The sequence below is a fragment of the Podarcis bocagei genome (genome assembly GCF_964188305.1).
Source record: "Podarcis bocagei genome assembly, chromosome: 12".
NCBI lineage: Eukaryota > Metazoa > Chordata > Lepidosauria > Squamata > Lacertidae > Podarcis > Podarcis bocagei.
Window position 1 is genome coordinate 45,863,014 of NC_138137.1, and position 22,602 is coordinate 45,885,615.

General features: G+C 44.3%; 1 protein-coding gene across 3 annotated transcripts in view; it reads right to left on the minus strand.

Moving 5' to 3' along the window:
- The window catches only part of PFKP (phosphofructokinase, platelet), a 64,046-nt gene extending 43,862 nt beyond the window's left edge, over positions 1-20,184 (minus strand). For 2 of the 3 annotated variants that reach the window (XM_081164233.1, XM_081164232.1), the window contains exons 1-3: positions 20,046-20,183; positions 14,658-15,107; positions 3,600-3,673 (exon numbers count right to left, since the gene is read on the minus strand). In XM_081164233.1, coding sequence (XP_081020359.1) covers positions 3,600-3,673; positions 14,658-15,107; positions 20,046-20,055 — 534 coding nt within the window. In that variant the 5' untranslated portion in view covers positions 20,056-20,183. Of the gene's footprint in view, positions 1-3,599; positions 3,674-14,657; positions 15,108-20,045 lie in introns of all 3 variants that reach the window. The other variant, XM_081164234.1, reaches the window with a different exon arrangement.
- Positions 20,185-22,602: the final 2,418 nt, after the last annotated feature.

Consider the following 22,602-nt stretch of genomic DNA (forward strand, 5'->3'; position numbering starts at 1 on the left):
AGATTTGTAAGATTCACCAGAAAAGTGGTATCAAAATAAATAGTTCAAGGTGTTTTTACTAGATTATTTTATGCCGAGATGTGATTCCAGTCTATTCATCATCACTAATACAAAAGGTTTACACACCAAACACTTCCGTCATTCCAGGGGACACTTAGAGAAAAGTTAGTTTTCTGATAGGCACTTGTGTGTTTAAACAGAAAGGAATATTGAAGACAAACGACCCCACAACTTGTCCGCAGCCAGTTTGCATTTCTGCCTTTGCTAAGTTACAGTCAGCACAACTTCCAGGTTATCGCAGCTTGGAATGCACAGCTGACACAAAACGGCGGCAGTGCTGACATGGGGGCTACTTTTCCCCACAACCTCGACGCATAATTACTTCGCTGAACAAATAAAACTCTCGCTGGGAGGAAATGGGATAAAAAAAGAAGCAGAATAAAGATGCTAGGAACTACAACTCTGTAGCACATCAATGGAAGACCAGAAACTCCACGACTTGGCTCTCTAATCAGGGTACAATTATCCTAAACACAAATAGGCTGCAATTCTATGCAGCAGGGAGTAAGACCTACTGAAATCAGTGAGACTTACTTTGGAGTAAGCTGTGCTATTAGTCAAATTAAACTTTAAAAAAGGTATCAAACATTTGCCAACCTTCCCACCTTCAAAGGTCAAAACACTGGAAGCAAGCAGGAGTTAGCTATTACCTCCCAAGTTTTACCTTTGACCTTTGGAACTAAAGAGGAAATAGTCCCTGAGAATAGTTGGGTTAATTACAAATATGAAGCTATTACGCTGCCTTATCCAAGTCAGCTAATGGTACATCTATACAGTACAGTCTACATGGAGTGGCAGCATCTAGTTGTCTGACTAGCTTTACCTAGAGATGTCAGAAACTGAACCTGGGAACTCCTCCCTGCAAAATGGGTGCTCTACCATGAAGTTTATCTTTTCATAACTTTAAGAAATTATCTTTTAACTACTAAGATGTTTTAAGAGTCTTTATGAAGTATTTGCTTAAAAGAATGTTAATGGTCTGAAATAATTTCCACTATAGAGTAAGTTTTCTGCATGAACAAAAAAAAAGGCAGCACTCCAAATGCATTGCATACAGAAAATGGAAGATTGCATCTAGAACGCCAATGGAATCATGCCAGGGATAAATCATTAGTGACTCAATCTGCCCACCTGCATAGTCTCCATATTCCTGTTGCAGTAAATGTATCAGTTGCTTTTTGCCATTTGAGCGAAGAGACAGGCTGTTTAACACCCTCCTCCAGGGTGAACAGCTAGAGAGACTTTCTTTAGTATGTATCTCATGCTAAATGTAATGTGGGTCATCAGAGGGGCCTGTGGGGCTTAAGAGGCCCTTTGCCTGACCCTCAGCTCAGGGATTCTGTGGAGAGCCAGTGTTCAGTTCAGAATGTGACCCCCCCCCCACACACAAGTCAACCAGCACTATAAGAGGGCAGATTTGAGATAACTTTTTGCAGAGATAAGGGATTAAAGAAAAATCTTTCCAACCATAAAAGCACCCAGCTTCTTTCAAGCAAGGTGGCAAAATACTTTTCAGTAAAACAGTAAAACAGGAACTTCCAGCACTGGCATGACACACAAATGCTTGGTTAGTTGCTGTGGCAATACTACAAAGGATTGTGGTGCACCGAATTCCGCTTGCCTGCATATTCATATGTTTTACAGTTCCTCTACTTGTAGACAGGCATGGGCCAGCAAAGACAAAGAGCCAGACGGGGGAAAATACTCTTCCGTATAAAAACACTTCCTAATGCACTTTGAATCTCTACAATCACATCAATTCAGATGCAACTTTATCAAGAGCTGAATGCTTTATTAGCTTATAAACTTAAGGACAATAGGCTCTTTGTATGGCTTTGGAAGAAGTCCAATGAACGTTCAGCATGCATAGATTCAAATATATAGTACGTCCTACAATAAGGATACCACCCACTATAAAAACAACTTAGATGGATATGCAGAATGAAGTCTTAGGGCCAGCAATCGAGCTTCATGAACTTGGGCAGAGGGGAATTTTCCAATGTATATTCTACCCTTAAGTTCCTATAGACACCGTCACCAAAGTTAGTTTACAAAATAAAACAAAGTCTACCTTCCACATCACAAAAGATTTTCCCTTAAAGTTGAAAGGACCGTGGGGTGCACAGGTGTCAGTAATCCACATTACATGGCTTTCTAATGAATGCACACCTAAATGCACATGTTCATAGGGATGCACACTCAAGTGCAAATCTGTTCTTGCTGGCAAAGAGTGGTAAATAATGTCATCTGCCCTCCTTGCTGCCTCATAAACCACTAGCCTTGTGTTGGTTGAGCTGCCTGAATATCAGCTGCATAGGCAGCAGTAATGTTTGAGCCAGAAAACCTGTGGCCAAGTTTCTCACTGGTGGAGAGCCCTTATTACTTTAAATTAAGCCATGTTATAGTGCACTTGTGGGTCACCTCAGAGGGGCAACACCAATACTTCCGATGGTTATGGAAGTGCCATCCCCTTGCTACTGGTGTTCTTTACCTGTGAGGTTTGTTCATTGTTGTTACTTTTGCTGTGGGCTCAATATATGTTGCCTGACATAGCAGAGGATGTACAAGTCTTGTCACAAAGGAGAAAGAAAGTGGTGTGCATCCCACAGGGTGAGAACGTACTAGAAGAAAACCTTCATAGGCTGAGAGCTGCAGTGGGGAGTAGGGAGCAGAACCATTATTTGTGTGGTTGTCATTATATCCCCAAGTGAGAAACATGGGCTGGGAGGCCAAATATTATTAAACAGCTACTAAAAGGTGTTTCTGGCCACTGAAACTACCTCAGCCTCCAGTAACAGAGCTGGATCCAGAAAGAGGACCACTTGCCCCAGAGGTGTTTTGTTTGTACTCAAAATTGGGCTTTTAGTGTTGCAGGTCCTCAGTTACCAGTTCAAGTTAGACAGGTGCTGTGTGTCATGATATTTAGGTACCTACAGGAGATACCTTTTCATTAAAAAAGGCTTCCACTGAGCTGTGACCCAGTCATTAATGGAATAATAAATGTACACCTTATTTCATTGCGTTTAGAACTCGTATTTTTGTACTTTATCTCATTTTTATCTCACTGTAAACCACTTTGGTGGCTTCAGGCAGTGAAGCAGTTTATAAGATTATGAAAAAGAGTAATAAATAAATTTGTGCAGTATGGACAGGCAGCACCAACATGCACATCCAGTTTAGACTCCTGGTTTCAGATCGAGCAAGTGACACACACAGAGAAGGCTCCTTCCATGTGTGGACCTCCTTAGTTGGAGCAAGGAAAAAAGCAAAGGTGTGGAGCAGAGGAGGAGAATAAAATTAGGGGGGAAATCCTTGCTTTCCCTCTCTGTGTCGCCGTATTTTTCTGATCCCTACACTTTTTTGTTTCCTATACTTTCAGTCAAGCATGTAGTGCTGAGAGACAATGGCTGCATTTCCCAATTTGTCCCTGCTTTTCTCCTTGTCATTCCACACTTTCCAAAGGAGTATTCTCTCTCTCTCTCTGCATAGACCAAAAGATGGACCGTGGGGGCATACATATAACAAATGTGAACACCAACCTCATAGATAAAATATACTTTTGCTTCAACATAAATTCCCATACGCACTACTGCACGGACTGCAGCATTCATACCTGGAAAGGAGAAAGCAAAGAGAGGCAAGGTTAACATTGTTACCAAACAAGCAGTAACTTGCAGTGTCTTTAACGATAAACAAACTGTCATTTTTAGCATGAAAGGCATATTACAAAACTAATTCTGATTGTGTCTGGAGAAAGGACACTGTGTATTATAATTATACCCTTTGTTGCCATATATAGAGAGATTAATGAATGCTTGAAGCAATGCACTGCGGTTGACCAGCACAGGAAGCCCATGTAGAAATGTGCAGTCTCCCCATGAAATTCACACAGCATCAAGGAATGGTTGAACATTTGTTGATGCAAAATTCCAGGATGTCCCAAAAACCCATCACAACGAACAGGAAGCCATCACACTGACGGGCCTGCACAGTGCCAGCATGGACAGAGATAGAAGAGAGACAATTCCCTACTCGACCATGAAGCTCATTGAATGAGCCTGAGCCAATTACTACCTCTCACCTGAACTATTTCAACCAATAGTTGAATTCTTCATGTACATCATTCACCCTGAGCTCCATGGAGGAAGGCAAGATACAAACAAAATAGCTAGATCTCCTGCAGCATTGCCCCATTTTCTTCAGTAAACTGCAAAATGTTCTGCGTGTGGTGTGACAAGTCACCATGTGTTTGCTGAATAACTCCAGGGCACAACTGTGAACCACAGAGCTCTGCAGAATTTGGGTTTGAGTAGGCCTGACAGCAAATTTCCAAGAACAGCAATTTCCTTTAAGGATAAATTGAAGGATAAGTGTAAGGCAGTATAAAGCTATTGCAATATGTCACAATGAAGAATTTCCAATATCTGTGATGTGCTTTAATTTGCCCTGTATAGCACACAGTAATATCTAAGTGGTCGAGTGCAGAATTACCCTACTGGGTATGAGGGATACATATCAAGGAATTTGTAAATGGAACACAAAGGGATCTAAATCGGGAAGTGGAACGCTGTAGGTGACGGAGCTAGTGGCAATGGTCATACTGTAAAATCTACACCAAAATCCCCCATCCCCACCCCAGTTATCTTAAGAAAAAGTATTCCTGTCTGGCAGTATTCCAGAACACCACTCCAAACTCCATCCTTACTGTGTGGATGGTATAGACCCAGTTAGGTTCAGAAGAGCTTTCTTTGTTTGCAAGTTTCACTGATTAGTAACAAAAGGCTGTGCAAGCTGCCATAAATTACTTGCTTACCGGTATATCCTTGTTCCACAAACTAGGGTCCAATACTTTAAAAGCTTCTTGTTTTACAAAGCATAAGACAAACATAGGCCAGTGGCTCCCAAGCTTTTTTTACAAAGGGGTCTGTAAAGAGAATTGTAACCCCCTGCCCCAAATGAAATTTTTTTCCTGTCCTCTTCCCTGGATCAACATCCTTTTCCAACAACTTGATGACCCACTCACAAGGCTCCATAGATGCACCAATGGCATCATTGGAACCAGTTGCGCAAACCAGTGAACAAGATGACCCAAATACCTAATCCCATCACCGATGATGAACATTAATATGGCTTGACTGTCTGTATGACAGCAACGTGCTATCCATTCACCTTCCTGAACATTCAACTGTGGTTTTAATTGCCTGAAGGGTTCTTATGCACTGAAGATCATTTATGGTTTGGGAGCCCAGGCCCACAACAGTGGGAAATAGATCTTCAAGAATCCAATACCAGCTTGTGAAGGACAAATGCCCCCTTGTGCCCTGGCAAGGCAGCATGTCCAGAAGCACACAGTGCCCATCACACAAGTTCAGAGAGAATGTGGGGTAGAGTCACACTAAAAACTGACACAGACAGAAGTATGATATGAGTCAGTTGCCTCCCTTCCCTGAGTCATTTGGTACATGTAGAAAACCCTAAAATTATGACTATTTAAATACCATGATCAACTGGACATGTGTGAGCAGATCTAAACTTCAGCATGTGCCATGGCAAGACTATTCTTGCAACAATTCTCTCACATAAAATGGGGAGAACATGGTTCTGTGCCTTCAGCACAAGTGCACAGCTAGTACACCTTCAATTATTCTAAAATCCACTTCAGTGAGTTGACCAGAGAGGAGTAACCACATGTGGCCTGAAACAGAGATATCGGGGAGCAGCCAGCATATGCCTCCTTTGGTGGGATTACAGTTCAGTTGTAAAGTTTGTGTCTCACATGAAGGAAGCCCCAGGCATCTCTAGTCAGCAATATTTGGAAATACCTGACTCGTTATAAGGTAGCTTTGTGTTTGTATTTGTTAACGGCCCCCTTGCACTCTCAGTGCTAAATGAAGAGAGGGGAAATTGTCTGACTACTGTTCTGCTTCAAAAGCCTCATCAAAATTCCAGAGAAATTTGCCAGAAAATACTCACTTTGCCAAAGACTACAGTCAGAACCAAGGTTACTTATTCGTGAGTTGCATACGCCTCAGGAGTTTCTGGATCTTGATAGTCATCAGAGCTTAGGAGGGTCATCTCCCAAGACACTATTGACATCTGGATTTGAAAATCACAACCTAGTAAAAATTTCCAGAGGGGAAGCCTTGCAGTCACCCCCCTCAAGAAACCCACAAAATAATCTTGGGGTACCTAAAGAACTAGCTAAATTTTTATGGCATATGCCAGGGTTAGCCAATGTGGTATTCACAAGGCACTGCTGTACCAACAACACCTGAAAGGCAAAATCCTAACTACCCCTGGCATAAGCTTTCATGAACTTAAGTCTACTTTGTCAATGTTCTGCTTTGTATACCTAAGGTTTCGCTTCATGCATTTCACCTTTCGCTTTCACCTTGCAATGAGATGGATTGAAGTCAGTGTTAATTAGAATTTAAGTGTATGTTAAATAAACACACCTTTAACCTTTTACAGAAGCAAATTGGTGATAATGCAATCAACCTCAGCATTGCTGAGTGAATTAACACCTGCAGTTGGGCATGGAGCTAATCACAAGCTACAGTTATAGATAGCACAGATGTCCAGGCATTGGTAATATTAACACATGTAGTGTGTTAAAAATCCTTTATCTGTATTTAACCCACAAGTGATGGCACTGAACTTTTTGACAAATTGTGTTTCAGCTGTTTCATGCTGTATTCTTCCATGTGGATTCCTTCATTGCAGAATAGCCGCCTGAATTAAGATCAGTTAGAAAGTGTCTTGGGACACCAAAACATTCTGCCACTGGGTTATAGATACTGTCATTTCTGAAATTGATGTCCATTCATTGTTTTGCATAGAGACTGACCTATCTGGCCCAGTGTTAGGAACTGAGATGTGAAAGCAGGAGCTAAATAGCACCTTAATCCTAGGTTATAGGCGCCACAACAGAATGTCTAGGCACACTTTTTATAACAAGAATGCAAAGCTGAAAATGAATGAACTGCAGCTAAAATATTATGTTCATTTTTCACATGGTCTAGTCCTTCCCCTGCCCACCCCCATAATATTCTTAAGAGGGTTTCAGAGAGTAGCTGGAAGTGGGGACGTTGCAGTTTTCATCTGAAATCTTAGGTGCCATACTGCACCCAGAGTTCAGAAACTGCTCATGCTAATGAAATTCCCTTTCACAAAATGCGTCTAGAAAAATGGGAGTTTCAAACACTGGTCTGGCCTATGCAGAATGAAGCAGGGCAGTGTGGGCAGATTATAGGTAAAGGTAAAGGGACCCCTGACCATTACATCCAGTCGTGACCAACTCTGGTGTTGCAGCGCTCATCTTGCTTTATTGGCCGAGGGAGCCGGCGTACAGCTTCCGGGTCATGTGGCCAGCATGACTAAGCCGCTTCTGGCGAACCAGAGCAGCACATGGAAACGCCGTTTACCTTCCCACTGGAGCTGTACCTATTTATCTACTTGCACTCTGATGTGCTTTCGAACTGCTAGGTTGGCAGGAGCAGGGACCGAGCAACGGGAGCTCACCCCGTCACGGGTGGGGATTCGAACCGCCGACCTTCTGATCGGCAAGTCCTAGGCTCTATGGTTTAATCCACAGCACCACCCGCATCCCTTGTGAGCAGATGATAGCATAGCACAAATCACCCTGGAAAATGAACAAGTGAAAGAATCCCTGATGTTGTAGATGACATTATTAAGTCTTAGGATAATTTTGCCACAGTAACTAATTGGGCCTCAGTCTACAAAAGCTCATGCAATAACAACAAATGTCTTGAAGACACCACAGGGTTCTTTGTTGTCTTTGGCCTAGTGTGAATGCATTCTTCCCTAGTCCTCTTCCTGAACCCACAATTACAGTAATTTGAATCTGATCTGATTGTTATCCAGACAGCTTGGATTATGCAGTTTCATGTTGCCTCCAACCCCAGGGAAGTCAAGTGCAGCCTTTATTCTGAGTGCTCACTGTGTGGGTGTAGGAGAAAATACAGCGCTGAATTCAGCGGTATCACCCTATTCGCAAGAATCCAGATCAATTCTCTCCAAACCAAATTTAAAACCTGCTGATATCTAGCCCTTCTGATGCAAACCATTTCAGACAAAACGGTTTCAGCCTCTATCCTGATCGATGGTGACGACTCAAATTTCAGCAGCTCAAAATAATCAATTGCTCATTGATGCTCATTATCTATCAATAATCAGCCCACACCAAAGTCAAAAGAAAGGATTGCCCATATTGCATAATGCAAGAGCGTGACACACCATAGTACAGTGGTATCTCGGGTTAAGTACTTAATTCGTTCTGGAGGTCTGTACTTAACCTGAAACTGTTCTTAACCTGAAGCACCACTTGAGCTAATGGGGCCTCCTGCTGCCACTGCGCCACCGGAGCACGATTTCTGTTCTCATCCTGAAGCAAAGTTCTTAACCTGAAGTACTATTTCTGGGTTAGCGGAGTCTATAACCTGAAGCGTATGTAACCTGAAGCATATGTAACCTGAGGTACCACTGTAGTGGATTATATCCACTTGCAGGATCTCACTTGTACAACAGACTTCCACTAGCATGTATGGGGCTTTCCCTTCCTCTCCTCCGCCCCAATGACACAGTTCCTACCCCACCCCCCAAAATCTGCTCCAGCAGGTTGAAGAATTTTCCAGAGAAGACTGAGAACGTGAAGGCTGCAAAAGGAGGAGAGAAGGAAAAGCCCAGCCATGCCTGCTGATGTGATGATGGATCTCTCGGACAGTACCTGCAGGTCTCCAATAAAATGACACAACACTTATTGTTTCATTTTGAACTGAACTAATAAGGTGCTTTAATCAAAGCCATGCTGTATTTCAATAAAAATAGTATCAGATATCCTACAGCCATGATAATCTCATAAACCACGATTAAAGCTGCATAATTTATATTTCCCAAAGGGAACCCAAAATCTGCCTTTCTTAGTAAGTAGTGTCCTCACTTTAATGAATTTGTCTGGTAATCCTTTTCTATAATAAGCTTTCTCCCAAATTAGAAAAGTAAAACGGAATAGGTAGGTTAATGGGGTCCCCCCTCCCTTGCGTGCCTTCTATATTAATGAAGCTCGGCTGCTGGTTGCTCTTGTTAGGTAACATGTCATTTTCAACTAAAATGAAGGTGTCCGGACAGATCTTTGAGTTGTTTCCTCGCAACTTGATTTCCCCTCCCCTATTATTTCCGAGGTATAGTTTAGTTACCAGGCCCTATCCTCTATTCCACTGCTCAGCCATGGAGGACCTGCAGCAGAAAACCATGGTGTCATTTCTGAGTGACTGCAGCTGACTCCTATATGGTTGTGTTGGATCACCCAGCTGGAACACAAGAGGTGCTAAATTCAGGACCATTTAAATGTGCTACGTGTTGGGTCAGACCAAAGATCCATCAGGAGCTAACCACAGGCCTCCAGAAGTTCACAGCCAGGAAACAAAGGTAATGGTCCTATAGTTTGTCATCAGCATAGCTCAGCTGGTTAGAGCATGGTGCTGATAACGCCAAGGTTGCAGGATCGTTCCCTATACAGTAGTACCTCGGGTTAAGTACTTAATTTGTTAAGTACTTAATGTTTTGGGACTACAATTCCCATCATCCCTAGCTAACAGGACCAGTGGTCAGGGATGATGGGAACTGTAGTCCCAAAACATCTGGAGGGCCGAGTTGGGGGGTGCCTGCTTTAAGTGCTTCCCTATTTTAAAAAGGCTCAATATTTGCACATTTACTTTCTATTTCTGTATATATCACATGGAAATGTTTCTTTATTTTCAGATTGCTCTGACCTTTAGCTGCAAGAAACACAGTTTGTATTTTATTTTTAGGCAAAAATAATGTTTAAGTGGTTGTTTCTACAGGCTCCTTTTACCAAATATATTCTCAAAACCATTTGGGTTCCCACTGAAATTAAGAGGGTTAGGTATGACTAACATCAGGCTGGTTTCAATGGAACCAAAATTCAATTAACTCCAATCCAATGTCAGCTCTCAACACTTTTAAATGTTACTTCTCAGAGAACCCAAGACTTTTGTCACCGTTCGCATTTTCAATTTAATCTTGAAACTTCTAATCAGGCAACGAGAATATGCAGAGACACAGAGGAATGGTATTTTAGTTAGAGGGCTAATGAGAGGCCATGGAAAACAAGGCTTTATTTTATTACCCTTGGTTTCTTTGCTGCCGTAATAGAAATTCAATTATATCTACAATAATGTAATTATCTTCTCATATACAGAAAACTATCCTCAAGCATTAACTGTGCTCAGTCATTGCTGCACAGCCACAGACATCAGATTTTAGCAGCAGCTTATGAGTATGCTGAGCCTTTTATTTTGGCTGTGAAGGAGTTTATAGATGGATACTGTTTGTTTGTTTGTTTGTTTGTTTGTTTGTTTGTTGAATAGATAGATCTACTAGACGCGTGACATGATAATGCAAAATAACTTACAATTCAGTACTATCAATTTTTACAACAACCTGTCCCCTTTAATTCAGCAGGACAAATACAGGAGTAAATACAGTGGATTTTACAGAAATAGTGGCATTTTAGTATAGGTAGGTTTTAGTGGTTGGTGAATTACAAAGAAATTTCATCCTCAACCACAGTATTTATGTCAACTGTCATAAATATTGCCCTATTCCCAATATGAGCTACCTAGCAATAATAAACTGTTTGCAAATGGACCTCTCTCATCTCTGATCAGTTGATGGGCACTGAGACATCTCTTGAAGGGATTTTGTGTAAGAATTTGTACCAAAACAGCAAATGGACTTCAAATGCTAGACCCTTTCCATTTGTCGCCTGACATCATAATGATGATACTGATTTCTACCAGCTGTGAATATATCCCAGAGCATACTATAAGGAGCTGGTACAATTCTGGAATCTGCCTTGAGATACTTTTTTTGCAGTGCCTGAAAAGGCAGCCTTGGAATGTCTCACACATCATGAGCGTACTGTCTTCACTTTCAGACAAGACATTGGCGAGTATTTTACTGAAAAGGAGCTATAGCAGTGTGCAGCTTAGAAAAAATTCAGCCCAAATCATATGCATCCGTAATTGAGAGTCCTGGCAAAGTCAGTGAGACTCACTCCTAAGTAATTGTGTTCATGACAACATTCTTAATCCTCGCTTTAAAATATGAAGTATTAATATCTGTATGTATTCTCCAGTCTAGTTTGACACACATACAAAACTAAAATTCTAGAATTGTATGAATATACAGCAGCAAATAAGGAGAAACTTGATATAACAGAAATGTGCACACTGACGCTTAAATCGGTGGTTGACTTTCAGAGCAAGAATGTGCATTCAGTTTCAAATTTCCAGCTCCGATTAATGATGCGTACAAATGACATATCTCTGACTATAAAGCCTGTTGAAAGAAAAAGTTTGGGCACTGAAGGACCAGCAAGCAAGGAAAAACTAGTGGATCTAAAGAGCTGCTTTGCATAAGCTTTCCTCTGTAACCTCCAACGTTGCAACTTTTAGTCAGAAGTTGCACTTGTTCCACCTTGTCTCAATGACCTTGAAAGATTATGACTCAAAGGCAACCAGTGCATGCTTACTCTCTCCTTCCCGGATGTGGATACATAACCCTGCCTGTGTTTCTGTTTCCCTGGCAGGTTAATAAAACAGAAACACACACACCTACTTTTCCCAGAGGGGTCCCTTTAATCTCCCTCCAGAAAAAATAATCATTCCAAATCTTTAGTCTGAATTCAGCCCGTGCTCTTCCCCTCCTGGAAGAAAACAAAAGGGTTTGGCTGATGTCCACCGCGTTTGCAATGCAAAGTTTTCTTCTTCCCTCTTGGCTGTTCACATGCTACAGTTGTCAAGGGGCCATTTAGGTAACCAAATCGAGAGACAATTTCAAGAGAAGGTTTAAATGTAGCAATGGACTACCTTGTGGCAAAAATGTATTTTTCCTCTCCGTCTCTCTCACCCCCGCCCCGCCGCTGTTGCCTTTATTATATAAGCCCCAGTCACGCTGGAATGTGTGCCAGGGCTCGCCCTCCGAATGATGCAGTTTATTTCCTGGGAAAAACTAGGATTTGCCCTCCTCCTACTTCACAGAGGCAGCACTTGAGTGTGGATTACTCGGGTTGCTACCTAGTCACGTTCTTTCGCCGGCATGACATGATGAAAGCTTAAGCAAGCAGAGAGAGAACGCGTAGAGGAGTGGGGAGGGGGGTAATAAAATTATTTGACTCCAGGTAGTTCAGTGAAATTGCTTCTGTGCAACTTAATAATACCACTTAAGAACCTTCCGCTTGGAAAGCTAGCTTCACAGCACCGGCGAGGCGACTGCCCTCTGCACACTCTCAGGAAAACGGTTTTCCTTCGCGTGCACTCAAGGAGAACCCGCAGGCTTTAGCTCCCGGTCTCAAAGCAAGCCCTGGTCCAGCCACTAGCTGATGGATGGGTAACCTTCCCGGTGGAGCAAGGCAGACGGGGAGAAGATGTGCCGCCGATGCTTCCAACATGCGAGCGTGACGTACCGAGGCACAATCCGCAGCGACTCGCAAAGGATCACGTACACACTGGAGGCGGAGCCTGCGCCGGCCAGAAGAGCCCTGCCTCCGAGGATACCGGGAAGAAGGGCACGCGGGGGCCGCGAGCTGCAAGCGGAGTCATAGAATAATCGAATCACAGAATCGTGGACTTGGAAGGGACCCCAAAGGCTCATCCAGTCTAACCCCGTTGCAAGGCACGAATTACAGCTAAAGCATGCCTGACAGATGCCTATCCAAGCACCGGTTAGAAACCTCCAATCAAGTCGGTGGGCTTTACTTCTGAGTAGACCCGCTGCACAGGGCAGTCTCATCTAGTCCAACTCCCTACAATGCAGAAATCTCAACGGAAACAACCGACTCAGTTAATCGCAGGGGAGTGATCTTAAGCCGGGTCAGCCCTTAACGGAAATGGTGGCTCTTGATCGTGTTGCAAATTCCAGAGGTGTTAATCCTCCACTGCCTCCCGAGACAGACGGATGCCAACAGGAGCAGGCGAGGATCAAACCCCAGTTGGCTGCCGCCCAAGGAGGAGCCAGGCGTCTTGCAACGCGATTCTACCACCCCCTGGAAATCCCATGCAGCCCTATTAGTCACCAGTTGCAACTGTTGGGGGAAGTTATGAATGAGACGCAGGGTGCTATCCTGGCCCTCGTTAGACACGTGCGTGATTCCCATGCACGTTTACCACCGCGCCATCGCCATTTCTTCCTCTTAGGGCACATGGTCAAGTTCACTTAACCGCCACTGTCTTGGCCCTCTGAAGGCTCAGTGCATGATTCAAACTGTATGAATGCAGAAGGAAGTGAATCCAGAATTAACTGTCCAGAATTAACGCGTTCGTTGCTGGAAACCGCAGGAAGGGAGGGGTCTCAGGTGCTGCTTGCTGGTATTCCACAAGCATCTGTGAGAACAGGATGCAGGACTAGATGGGCCTCATCCAGCAGCCTGTTAAATTCTTAAGAATTAAAAATCGATTTCCTCTTTGGCCAAACACACAAGTCACACTACTATTTCCAGTAAGTGGCTTGTTGTTTTGAGCCATATAAGGTTGTCTTGGAGAGCCCTTTGTCTATTCCGGATCAATTATGTGTTATATAAAGTGAAGGGAAAGCCTGAGGATATCAGGTCTGGCAGAACCAAATACCACAGATGGTGGTATTTGACTAAGCAGACCCAGTGAAACCAGTGAACATGACTAAGTTAGGTGAGGTCCCTTAGTTTCAACAGCTCTGAAATGAGTAAGTTAGTTGAATACCACCCAGTGGGTTTCCTCTTCACTCTTGTAGCAGGCAGCCCCATCACTTCCAAAACCAACCCAAACAACAAAGGCCTCCCTCGGCCTTTCCCCCTCCTCTGGTCTTCCCTCTCCTGCCAGAGAGGGGAAAGGCATCCTCATCTGAATGATAACCGAGTTCCCAGAGAGTCTGGCGGTGCTTGGTCCTTTAAGAGGAAGGTCACACGTTTGGGAATGTGATGGGAGAGGGAGGAGGAATGTCAGAAGCAATTTTTCCCCCGAGTCTGTTTCACTCTCACTCCAAGAACATTTTAAACTCAACCTTTGCAAAAAGGTTTGGGTTTTTTCTCCTGTTAAACTGGAGCTCAGTTCTTAGCTACTTTACCACCAGCAGAAAAATATAAAAAATAATAATCTTAGCTACGCAGCGCGTACCCTCTTTTACTTTATCCCTCCACCACCTATGCTTATTCCTGCAATCTTCACCTGTCAGCACCCCCCACCAACCCTTCCCCCCCCCTGCTCCTACATATATGAATCCCCACTGCTTTCTGGCCCAGCCGTCTCACGTCCACTACCCTATGCCTTCTTAGGGACCCCTCCCTTTCCACCTGTGACGCTTCCAGTTTCTTTCCCGGAGCCATGCGTGCGCAGCTGAACCCTCCCTGCACGGAAACCACGTCCAGTCCCCTTTCAGGTCGTTCCCTGCTCCTCAAACCACTCCCCTAGAGGCATCTGGCAATGAGCTCCCCCCTTCGGTGGGGTTGGGGAGTGCGCATAGCATTACCCAATTCCCCCCAACAACAAAAATAAAATCCTGAGTACCGGTAACTGTCTTACCTTGCGCATCGCCTCCGCTGGTCAACACCCCGATGGCTTTCCCTTTTCCGGAGAGATTCTCGAAGAACTTCTTGTCCGGCATGCTGTTGGAGGAAGGGATGAAGACTTTCGGGGCGGGATCTCGGGCGGCTTTGTCCCTGTCGCCGGGGGAAAGGAGCTGTTGCAGCGCAGGCGCCGAGCCCTGCTTTACTGGCGCACCTTCCTTGGGTCTGGCTCCTTCGTTGGGGGAACGAGCCTCCCTGGGCGAAGCGGCTTCCTTGCGTGGCGCCCCTTCCTTTGGTCTCGCTCCTTCCTTGGGCGAAGCGACGGCTGCTTCCTTCGGCGAGGCGGAGCGCGGCGCCTCGGAGTGCTGCTGCTGCTGCTGGACGGCACCCTCGGCTGGAGGAGGGCTGTGCACGGACTCCACGCGCAAAGTTTGGATTTTGAAGGAATAATAGACCTGGCTGCTTCCTAGATCACGGGGAGGAGGGAGGGGGGGGGAGAGAAAGAGAAACGATGAAACCCGGCACAGAGAGATGCTGTGCGTGCAAACCGGGCGGCGCAAAGCAGGAGTCCCCCCCTCCTGCAGTGGCGACACGATATAGACTCTTCCTTCCCCTCTCTCCCTCCTGTGACAGCTCTACGCCAAGCAGCAGCAGCCCCGCCTCCTCCCCGGAGAAAGCCTCTTGTCGGCACTTTGACGGGCAGGAAGAAAGAGCCAATGGCGACGCGCAGGCAGGGGCGGGAGGTAGATCTTGCGTCGGGTTGCGAGTGACGTTGGGCTCGGAGGTGTAAAGATGCTTAGGTGGAGTGGAAGGGAGGATAACTCGTGGAGAGCAGAGAGGAGGGAAGAAGAGGGGCGGGGGGGAGTCTAGTGTGCCAGATTTACATATAAGCTAAACAAGCTATAGCTTAGGGCCCCACTCTCTTGGGGAACCCCGAAAAAATTAAAGGGAAAAAACTGGATGTACATTTCCAGAATATAAGATAAAAAACAAATGAAATAAAACCTACATACAGCAACAGTGTTTTGTGTTGTGTAGGCTCCTATGGTGTAAATAATGGGCCCCATCTGCTAGCCTGCTCCTTAAAATATCACTGGTTTGCTCATTTCTATATACAGGGTGCCTACATTCTGCATGGACTGGTTGCATGGCAATGTGTGCAAATGGCTTTTGATTCCTATTAGGTCTGTAAATTACCATATAGCATATATTCAACACCAAAAAACAGACAATTTGTTGTTGACAAAGGACAGTTGGACATATAAAGGGCCCCATTACAGTGGTACCTCTGGCTGCGAACGGGATCCATTCCGGAGGCCCTTTACCAACATGAGCAGAACGCAACCCACGCCTGCGCGTGCATGGGTCGTGACTTGCCGCTTCTGCGCATGTGCGAGCGGCAAAACCCAAAAGTAACCCTTTCCAGTACTTCTGGGTCGCTGTGGGACGCAACCTGAAAAAGCTCAACCTGAAACAAACGTAACATGTGGTATGACTGTACCTTCAGTAGCTTAGGGCCTCATCAAACCTAAATCCGGCCCTGGTCTAGTCCCAGCATCCTGGTCTCACAGTGGCCAGCTAGATGCCTATGGGAAACCAGCAAGGAGAATCCCAAGCCGAAGAGCACTCTCCCTTCCTGGGGTTTGTAGCAATTGTTGTTATTATTTATATTTATACCCCACCCATCAGGCTGTGTTTCCCCAGCCACTCTGGGCGGCTTCCAGCAGAGTATTGAAATACAATGATTCATCCAGCATTAAAAGCTTCCCTAAACTGGGCTGTCTTCAGATGTCTTCTAAAAGTCTGATAGTTGTTTATTTCTTTGACATCTGACGGGAAGGTGTTTCACAGGGTGGGCAGCACTACCGAGAAGGCCCTCTGCCTGGTTCCCTGTAACCTCACTTCTCGCAGTCAGGGAACCGACAGAAGGCCCTCAGTGCTGGATCTCAGCAACTGGCATTCAGAAGCATTACTGCCTCCCACTGTGGACTAACAAAGGTTTTGTGGCATAGGCTTCCTTCATGAACTTTGGTTCTGTTCCATATGCCAGATTTGAATGTGATTTTTATTGCAAACATCTTTTGTATGCCCTTTCTGAGAGCTTCTTGGGTCTGTAAAATGGAAAACAAGTATTCCAAATAAATAAATAGGTTGAAAAGGGCTGGGGGGAAATGTTGCCAAGGGAAGGCAAAGGTAGACATGATCACTTGTAAAGTTCAGTTTAAATGCCCCCATAAGCAACCTTTTTTGTATCTATAGTCAGCAACAGCAGAGCAAGTTAACAAGATGTATCCTAGCTGGTCAGCAGGTGTCACCTGCAAAAAGGCCCAAGGAAGCACTCTTAAGTGAAACAGCAACAACCCAAAGCTTTGAAAATGAAAACCAATCTGGTTTTCTGGGTCTCTTTGGGGAGGAAGTTCCATTACCCAAAATGCCCTGCTTTCTTGTTATCATTAGTCTTGCCTCCAAGAAAGGTAACACAGAAAGCAGTTTCCCAAAGTACAGGACATTCTGGACCAATACAGTGCCATTTACAGTGTCAAAGGTTACAATCAGTTCTTTGAATTCTGCTTGGAAACAAATTGGGAACCATTGCACAGCTCTTACTAGCAAGTCATTCCCACTAAAACAGAGGCTAATGCATTTGGAAGTACCTGAAGTTTCAGAGCAATCTTCAGTGACAATTCCCCACATATTACAGTAGTGCAGCCCAGAGATTGCCAGGAAGTGCGTCATATAGTTAGGCCACCCTTTTCTTGGATTGGTTACAGCTGGCAAACCTGACTGCTACCTGAGTTTCCAGAACAAATGAAGGGTCTACCATGTCCCCAAGATTGTGGACCTCAGCCTTCAGAAGGAATCCTATGTCACCCAGATCCACCAGCTCCAGGGTTAACTGTACCTCACACCATCCACAAATCTGTCTTACATAGGTTAAAGGAACAGTTAAAGCGGCTTGCTGAAACCATTACAACCCTACATTTATTGCCAACCTGAACCGTCTGACTGTGGCAGAGGCTCTAAGAGCAGCTTTTATATGGTTGGTGCATAATAGGATTTTCGTTAGCTAATCTAGTTAAATCCTACCTGGATCATGCACACAAAAAAGTGTGAAATGCAGCTATCTGTGCAACCCATTCACATGCAGTAACCAAATTTGGGAAAGATTTTGTTCCCTATAATGCATTTATGTTGTTACTGTTTTATGATGTTTTGTTTAACAATCCCAATGTATCTTTTTAATGTCTTTTGTATTGATGATCTGTAAAGAGAGTATGCCTACCACTTTAAAGAAAAGCATTTATGTTGCTTTTTGTTTACACCAAAGTTTTCTCTGAAAAAGTGAGAAGGATTTAATTGTGTTAATTAAATCAAATTATCAGTCCAAGCAGAAAAACACACTCATAGCTCTGTCCTATGCATGCTTATTTAGAAATAAGCCACAATGTATTTAACAGGAATTACTTTCAAATATGTGCCTATGAGACACACATAAACCAAGTTATTTCAATGAGTTTAGGACAGGCAGAGGAAACTGAGCTGAAGCTTTCTGTGGGTATATGCCACTGAACTCTATGGGGCTTACTTCAGAGTAAATATGTTGAAGCTTGGGCTTATATGTTTTACTTGAGCCTGCAAACCTTCTCTCCACTCCCTGCCTTGCATTATAGCCCAATTAAGTATTAGAGATTCGTCCAGACTAACTAGATTGGAGTCTATGATCTGTATCATCCCTTTACCAGGTAACAGCCCCTGTTTTCTGGTACCTATGTTGATAAATCATTGTTCCTGCTTGGTCCATATTTTATGTTTTGAATAAATTTGAGGGTGCCTTTCTTCCAAAAATATTTCTTCATGTGAGTTGCTAGAGTTGTGATTCTTCAGATTTCAGCCCCCTGCCAAAAAGTCTCTAGAATAAGTTAGTAGGGGTAGGATGGACATTGACCCCAGGGAGCATGAAGGGAAATGCATGCAATGTCCTTCACCCCTTCCCTTCCATGCCTCTCCCCTATCATGATAGCAAATGTACTTGTATGTTTTTGAGTTTCAGTTATACTGTAGTATAATCAGATCTATCATCAAATTAAATCTTCTTTCACTAAAGTAAATGATTATGGTCACTTTGCTATTATATCCTTTCTTCGGAAGTTAGCAAAGGAAAAACTTATGAATTAAGACAGCGATCCTAACCCTACTTACCTGAGAGCAAGCCTCAATGAATTCAGGAGAATTTGCATGGTTATGATTGGGCTGACAGCAGAGAAAAGTCTGCAGTCCAAGTCCCAATATATGACAACTGGCATTTTTAGGATTGCCATATTTCAAAAAGTAAAAATGAGGACACCCTGAAACTTGTTGAGTAGAAGTGGAAACACAATTTTAAATCCCTTACAGCTGGGCCAAAAATTAGGCATCTCCTTTTCAGGTGTATATAGATAGGAAAAAGAGCTGCTATACTGAACAGCTGAGAAAAGTGTTGTCTTGCAGTTACTAAACTGGCAACAGGTCTGCATACATACAGTTGGCTACATACAGTTGCCTAGTTTTATAAACTGCTTTTAATATTGGGTTTTAAATTACTGTATTTTAAATTACATGGGGCCTTATGGTAAAAGGTAGGTAATAAACTGAAATTATTTACCATTGTTATTATTTTGATTCTGGGTGTAGTTTTGACAATCTGCTCTCAAATATCACTTTGATCTGTTTTAGAAATCTCCGGGAGGGCCCCAGAAATATCTTATTGGACTATTATTAGCAGCCAGTAACTGAACTTAAACTATAAACCCGTTTTGGTTTTGGTCTTCTTCGTTCCTGCTGGGTTTGCCTTAATATCCTGCTATTTTTCTCCAAGTTGCTCAAAGTGGCATTTGTGGTTCTCCCTCTCCTCAATTAATCCCTGCAACAACCCTGTAAAGGTAGGTTAGGTGGACACGCAGCAAACTGGCCCAAAGTCACCCCAGTGAGCTTCATGGCTGACTGCGGATTCGAACCGGGGTTTCCAAGGGCCTGGTCTGACCCTTTCACCACTACACAACACTGCCTTTATATGTTGGAGTGGAGTTGTATACAAACCCCTTTTTATTTTTTGCACACACATATACAAGTTCATACTTCGTATAATACCTAATTGTTCCACGACTGCCTTCATTTCCCCCCTCACGAATTTTCTGTTCTGCCACTTGCATCCATACCTTTCCTTTACCTGAGTTTCTGGTTTCTTTTCTAATGCTGAGCAATTGCGGCTCCCCAAACGCGGGCGCCTTATCTATGGCTTTGAAACCGCCAGTGCCCCGTTTTCTTCCTCTGTGCTCCAGTGTCACCCACCTTCCTTCTAACGCTGTGCTCCATCACTCATTCCCTTCCATTTACATCATTTAAAAACCTTTCCTTATGGACTTACTGTCCGACATCTTGCTGCTGCTGCTGCTGCTGCTGCTGCTGTATATACCTTTCCTTGCTCCGAAACCCTACAAGACCTATGAGCTCTGCTGGGATTTCACCCCCAGACCAACTGCCATCAACTGCCATCAACTGCCATCTCCCTGCTCTCTCTCCCCCTCCCTCCAGTTCATCCCTGTCAGATCACTGGGTGAACCTTGGGCCAATCACTGTCTTCCAGCCTGACCTACCCTACCCCACAGGGTTGTTGTGAGCATAAACCAGGCCTTAAAAAGAATAAAAAATACACTGTTTCCAATGTTCTGCTCATGTGGAGCTTTGCTCATGTGTAGCCCTCATCGGGAGGGGTGTATGTGTGTGTGTGGTAGCGATAGAGTTATTGTTTGCATTACTTTTTTTTAAAGACAGTGTTTTTCTGCCTATCTAGGGAGTCTGCTGACCTGGCAAAAGCCACTTGTTTTGCAGTGGCTGGGTGGTTGGTGGGTAAGGTCGCCAATGAGGGGAGATTTTTAAGCATTTTTAATTTACTCCGTTGGATTAATTTGCATTTATATTACAGTGGTACCTCGGCTTAAGTACTTAATTCACTCCGGAGGTCTGTTCTTAACCTGAAAGACCACTTTAGCTAATGGGGCCTCCTGCTGCCACCGCGCCCCCAGAGCACGATTTCTGTTCTTATCCTGAAGCAAAGTTCTTAACCTGAAGCACTATTTCTGGGTTAGCAGAGTCTGTAACCTGAAGCGTATGTAACCTGAGGTACCACTGTATACGTGTGTCTTGTTCATGGTGTGAACAAACACTGAGCACATTGACAGCCAATGGGGTGTAGTGGTTTGGGCGCTGGATGAGACACAGGTTCTAATCCCTGTTCAGCCCTGAAGCTGACTGGGTGACCTCCAGCTAGTCATTTGGTCTTCCAGCCGCACCCACCTCCCAGGGTTGTTGTGAGAATAAAATGGGGAGAGCTGTGCGTGCCACCTTGAGCTCCTTGGGGGAGAAGATGGGGCATAAATGTAATAAATAACAGGATAGCAGGCCTACCCTCACACCAAATTTTAAAAAACCTACAAAACCTGAGCATTCATTGATCAAAATTTGGAGACTGTGGTTAGGATTGTTCCGTGTCTCACTTATGAAACCATAACTCTGTAAGGGAAAGCAAATATTTATACAGCATAAACTTCGCTGTCTTGTTTGAAATTCATTTGGTTCACAGACTGCAATATGTTCCACGGAGCCCTTTTGCAAATAATAATAATAATAATAATAATAATAATAATAATAATAATAATAATAATAATAATTTATTATTTATACCCCGCCCATCTGGCTGGGTTTCCCCAGCCACTCTGGGCAGCTTCCAAAAGAATATTAAAATACTGTGATACATCAAACATTAAAAGCTTCCCTAAACAGGGCTGCCTTCAGATGTCTTCTAAAAGTCTGGTAGTTGTTGTTCTCTTTGACATCTGGTGGGAGGGCGTTCCACAAGGAGGGTGCCACTACCAAGAAGGCCCTCTGCCTGGTTCCCTGTAACTTGGCTTCTCGCAGTGAGGGAACCGCCAGAAGGCCCTCGGTGCTGGACCTCAGTGTCCGGGTAGAACGATGGGGGTGGAGACGCTCCTTCAGGTATACTGGACCGAGGCCGTTTAGGGCTTTAAAGGTCAGCACCAACACTTTGAATTGTGCTCGGAAACGTACTTGGAGCCAATGTAGGTCTTTCAAGACCGGTGTTATATGGTCTCGGCGGCCGCTCCCAGTCACCAGTCTGGCTGCTGCATTCTGGATTAGTTGTAGTTTCCGGGTCACCTTCAAAGGTAGCCCCACATAGAGCGCATTGCAGTAGTCCAAGCGGGAGATAACCAGAGCATGCACCACTCTGGCGAGACAGTCTGCAGGCAGATAGGGTCTCAGCCTACGTACCAGATGGCACTGGTAAACAGCTGCCCTGGACACGGATTTAACCTGTGCCTCCATGGACAGCTGTGAGTCCAAAATGACTCCCAGGCTGCGCACCTGGTCCTTCAGGGGCACAGTTACCCCATTCAGGACCAGGGAATCCTCCACACCCGCCCGCCTCCTGTCCCCCCAAAACAGTACTTCTGTCTTGTCAGGATTCAGTCTCAAATATGGTTGCCAGATGGGGAAGGAGGGCACTTCTCTTGAACTGCAGCTTGATGGTCAGCCAGCAGCCGATTCTGCATGGAAATAAACATTATCCACCTGCTAATTGTCTGCCTCTCAAGATGATGTTAGTGTTACAAGCATAGTTACAGGAGGCAGGTTGAGAAGTTGGCCACCCTATTTTGTCATTTGTGCAGCAGGTCGAAAGGGCCTTTTAAAGAGAGGAATCAGCCTTCCTTAGCTTCAGTGGGCTACTGCCTTCCATGGGATAGGATCTGAAGGGGCTTCATCCAGCATGTGTGATAGGAGTATGGTCTGCATAGCTGTTTTCCCGGAGAGTAAAAAAGATGGTGGAGGAAGGGAGGAAAATGCCATTATGGTTCTTTTGTCATGCTAGCAGAGAGGAGCAAACTGAACTAGTTCAGTGTGTTTGC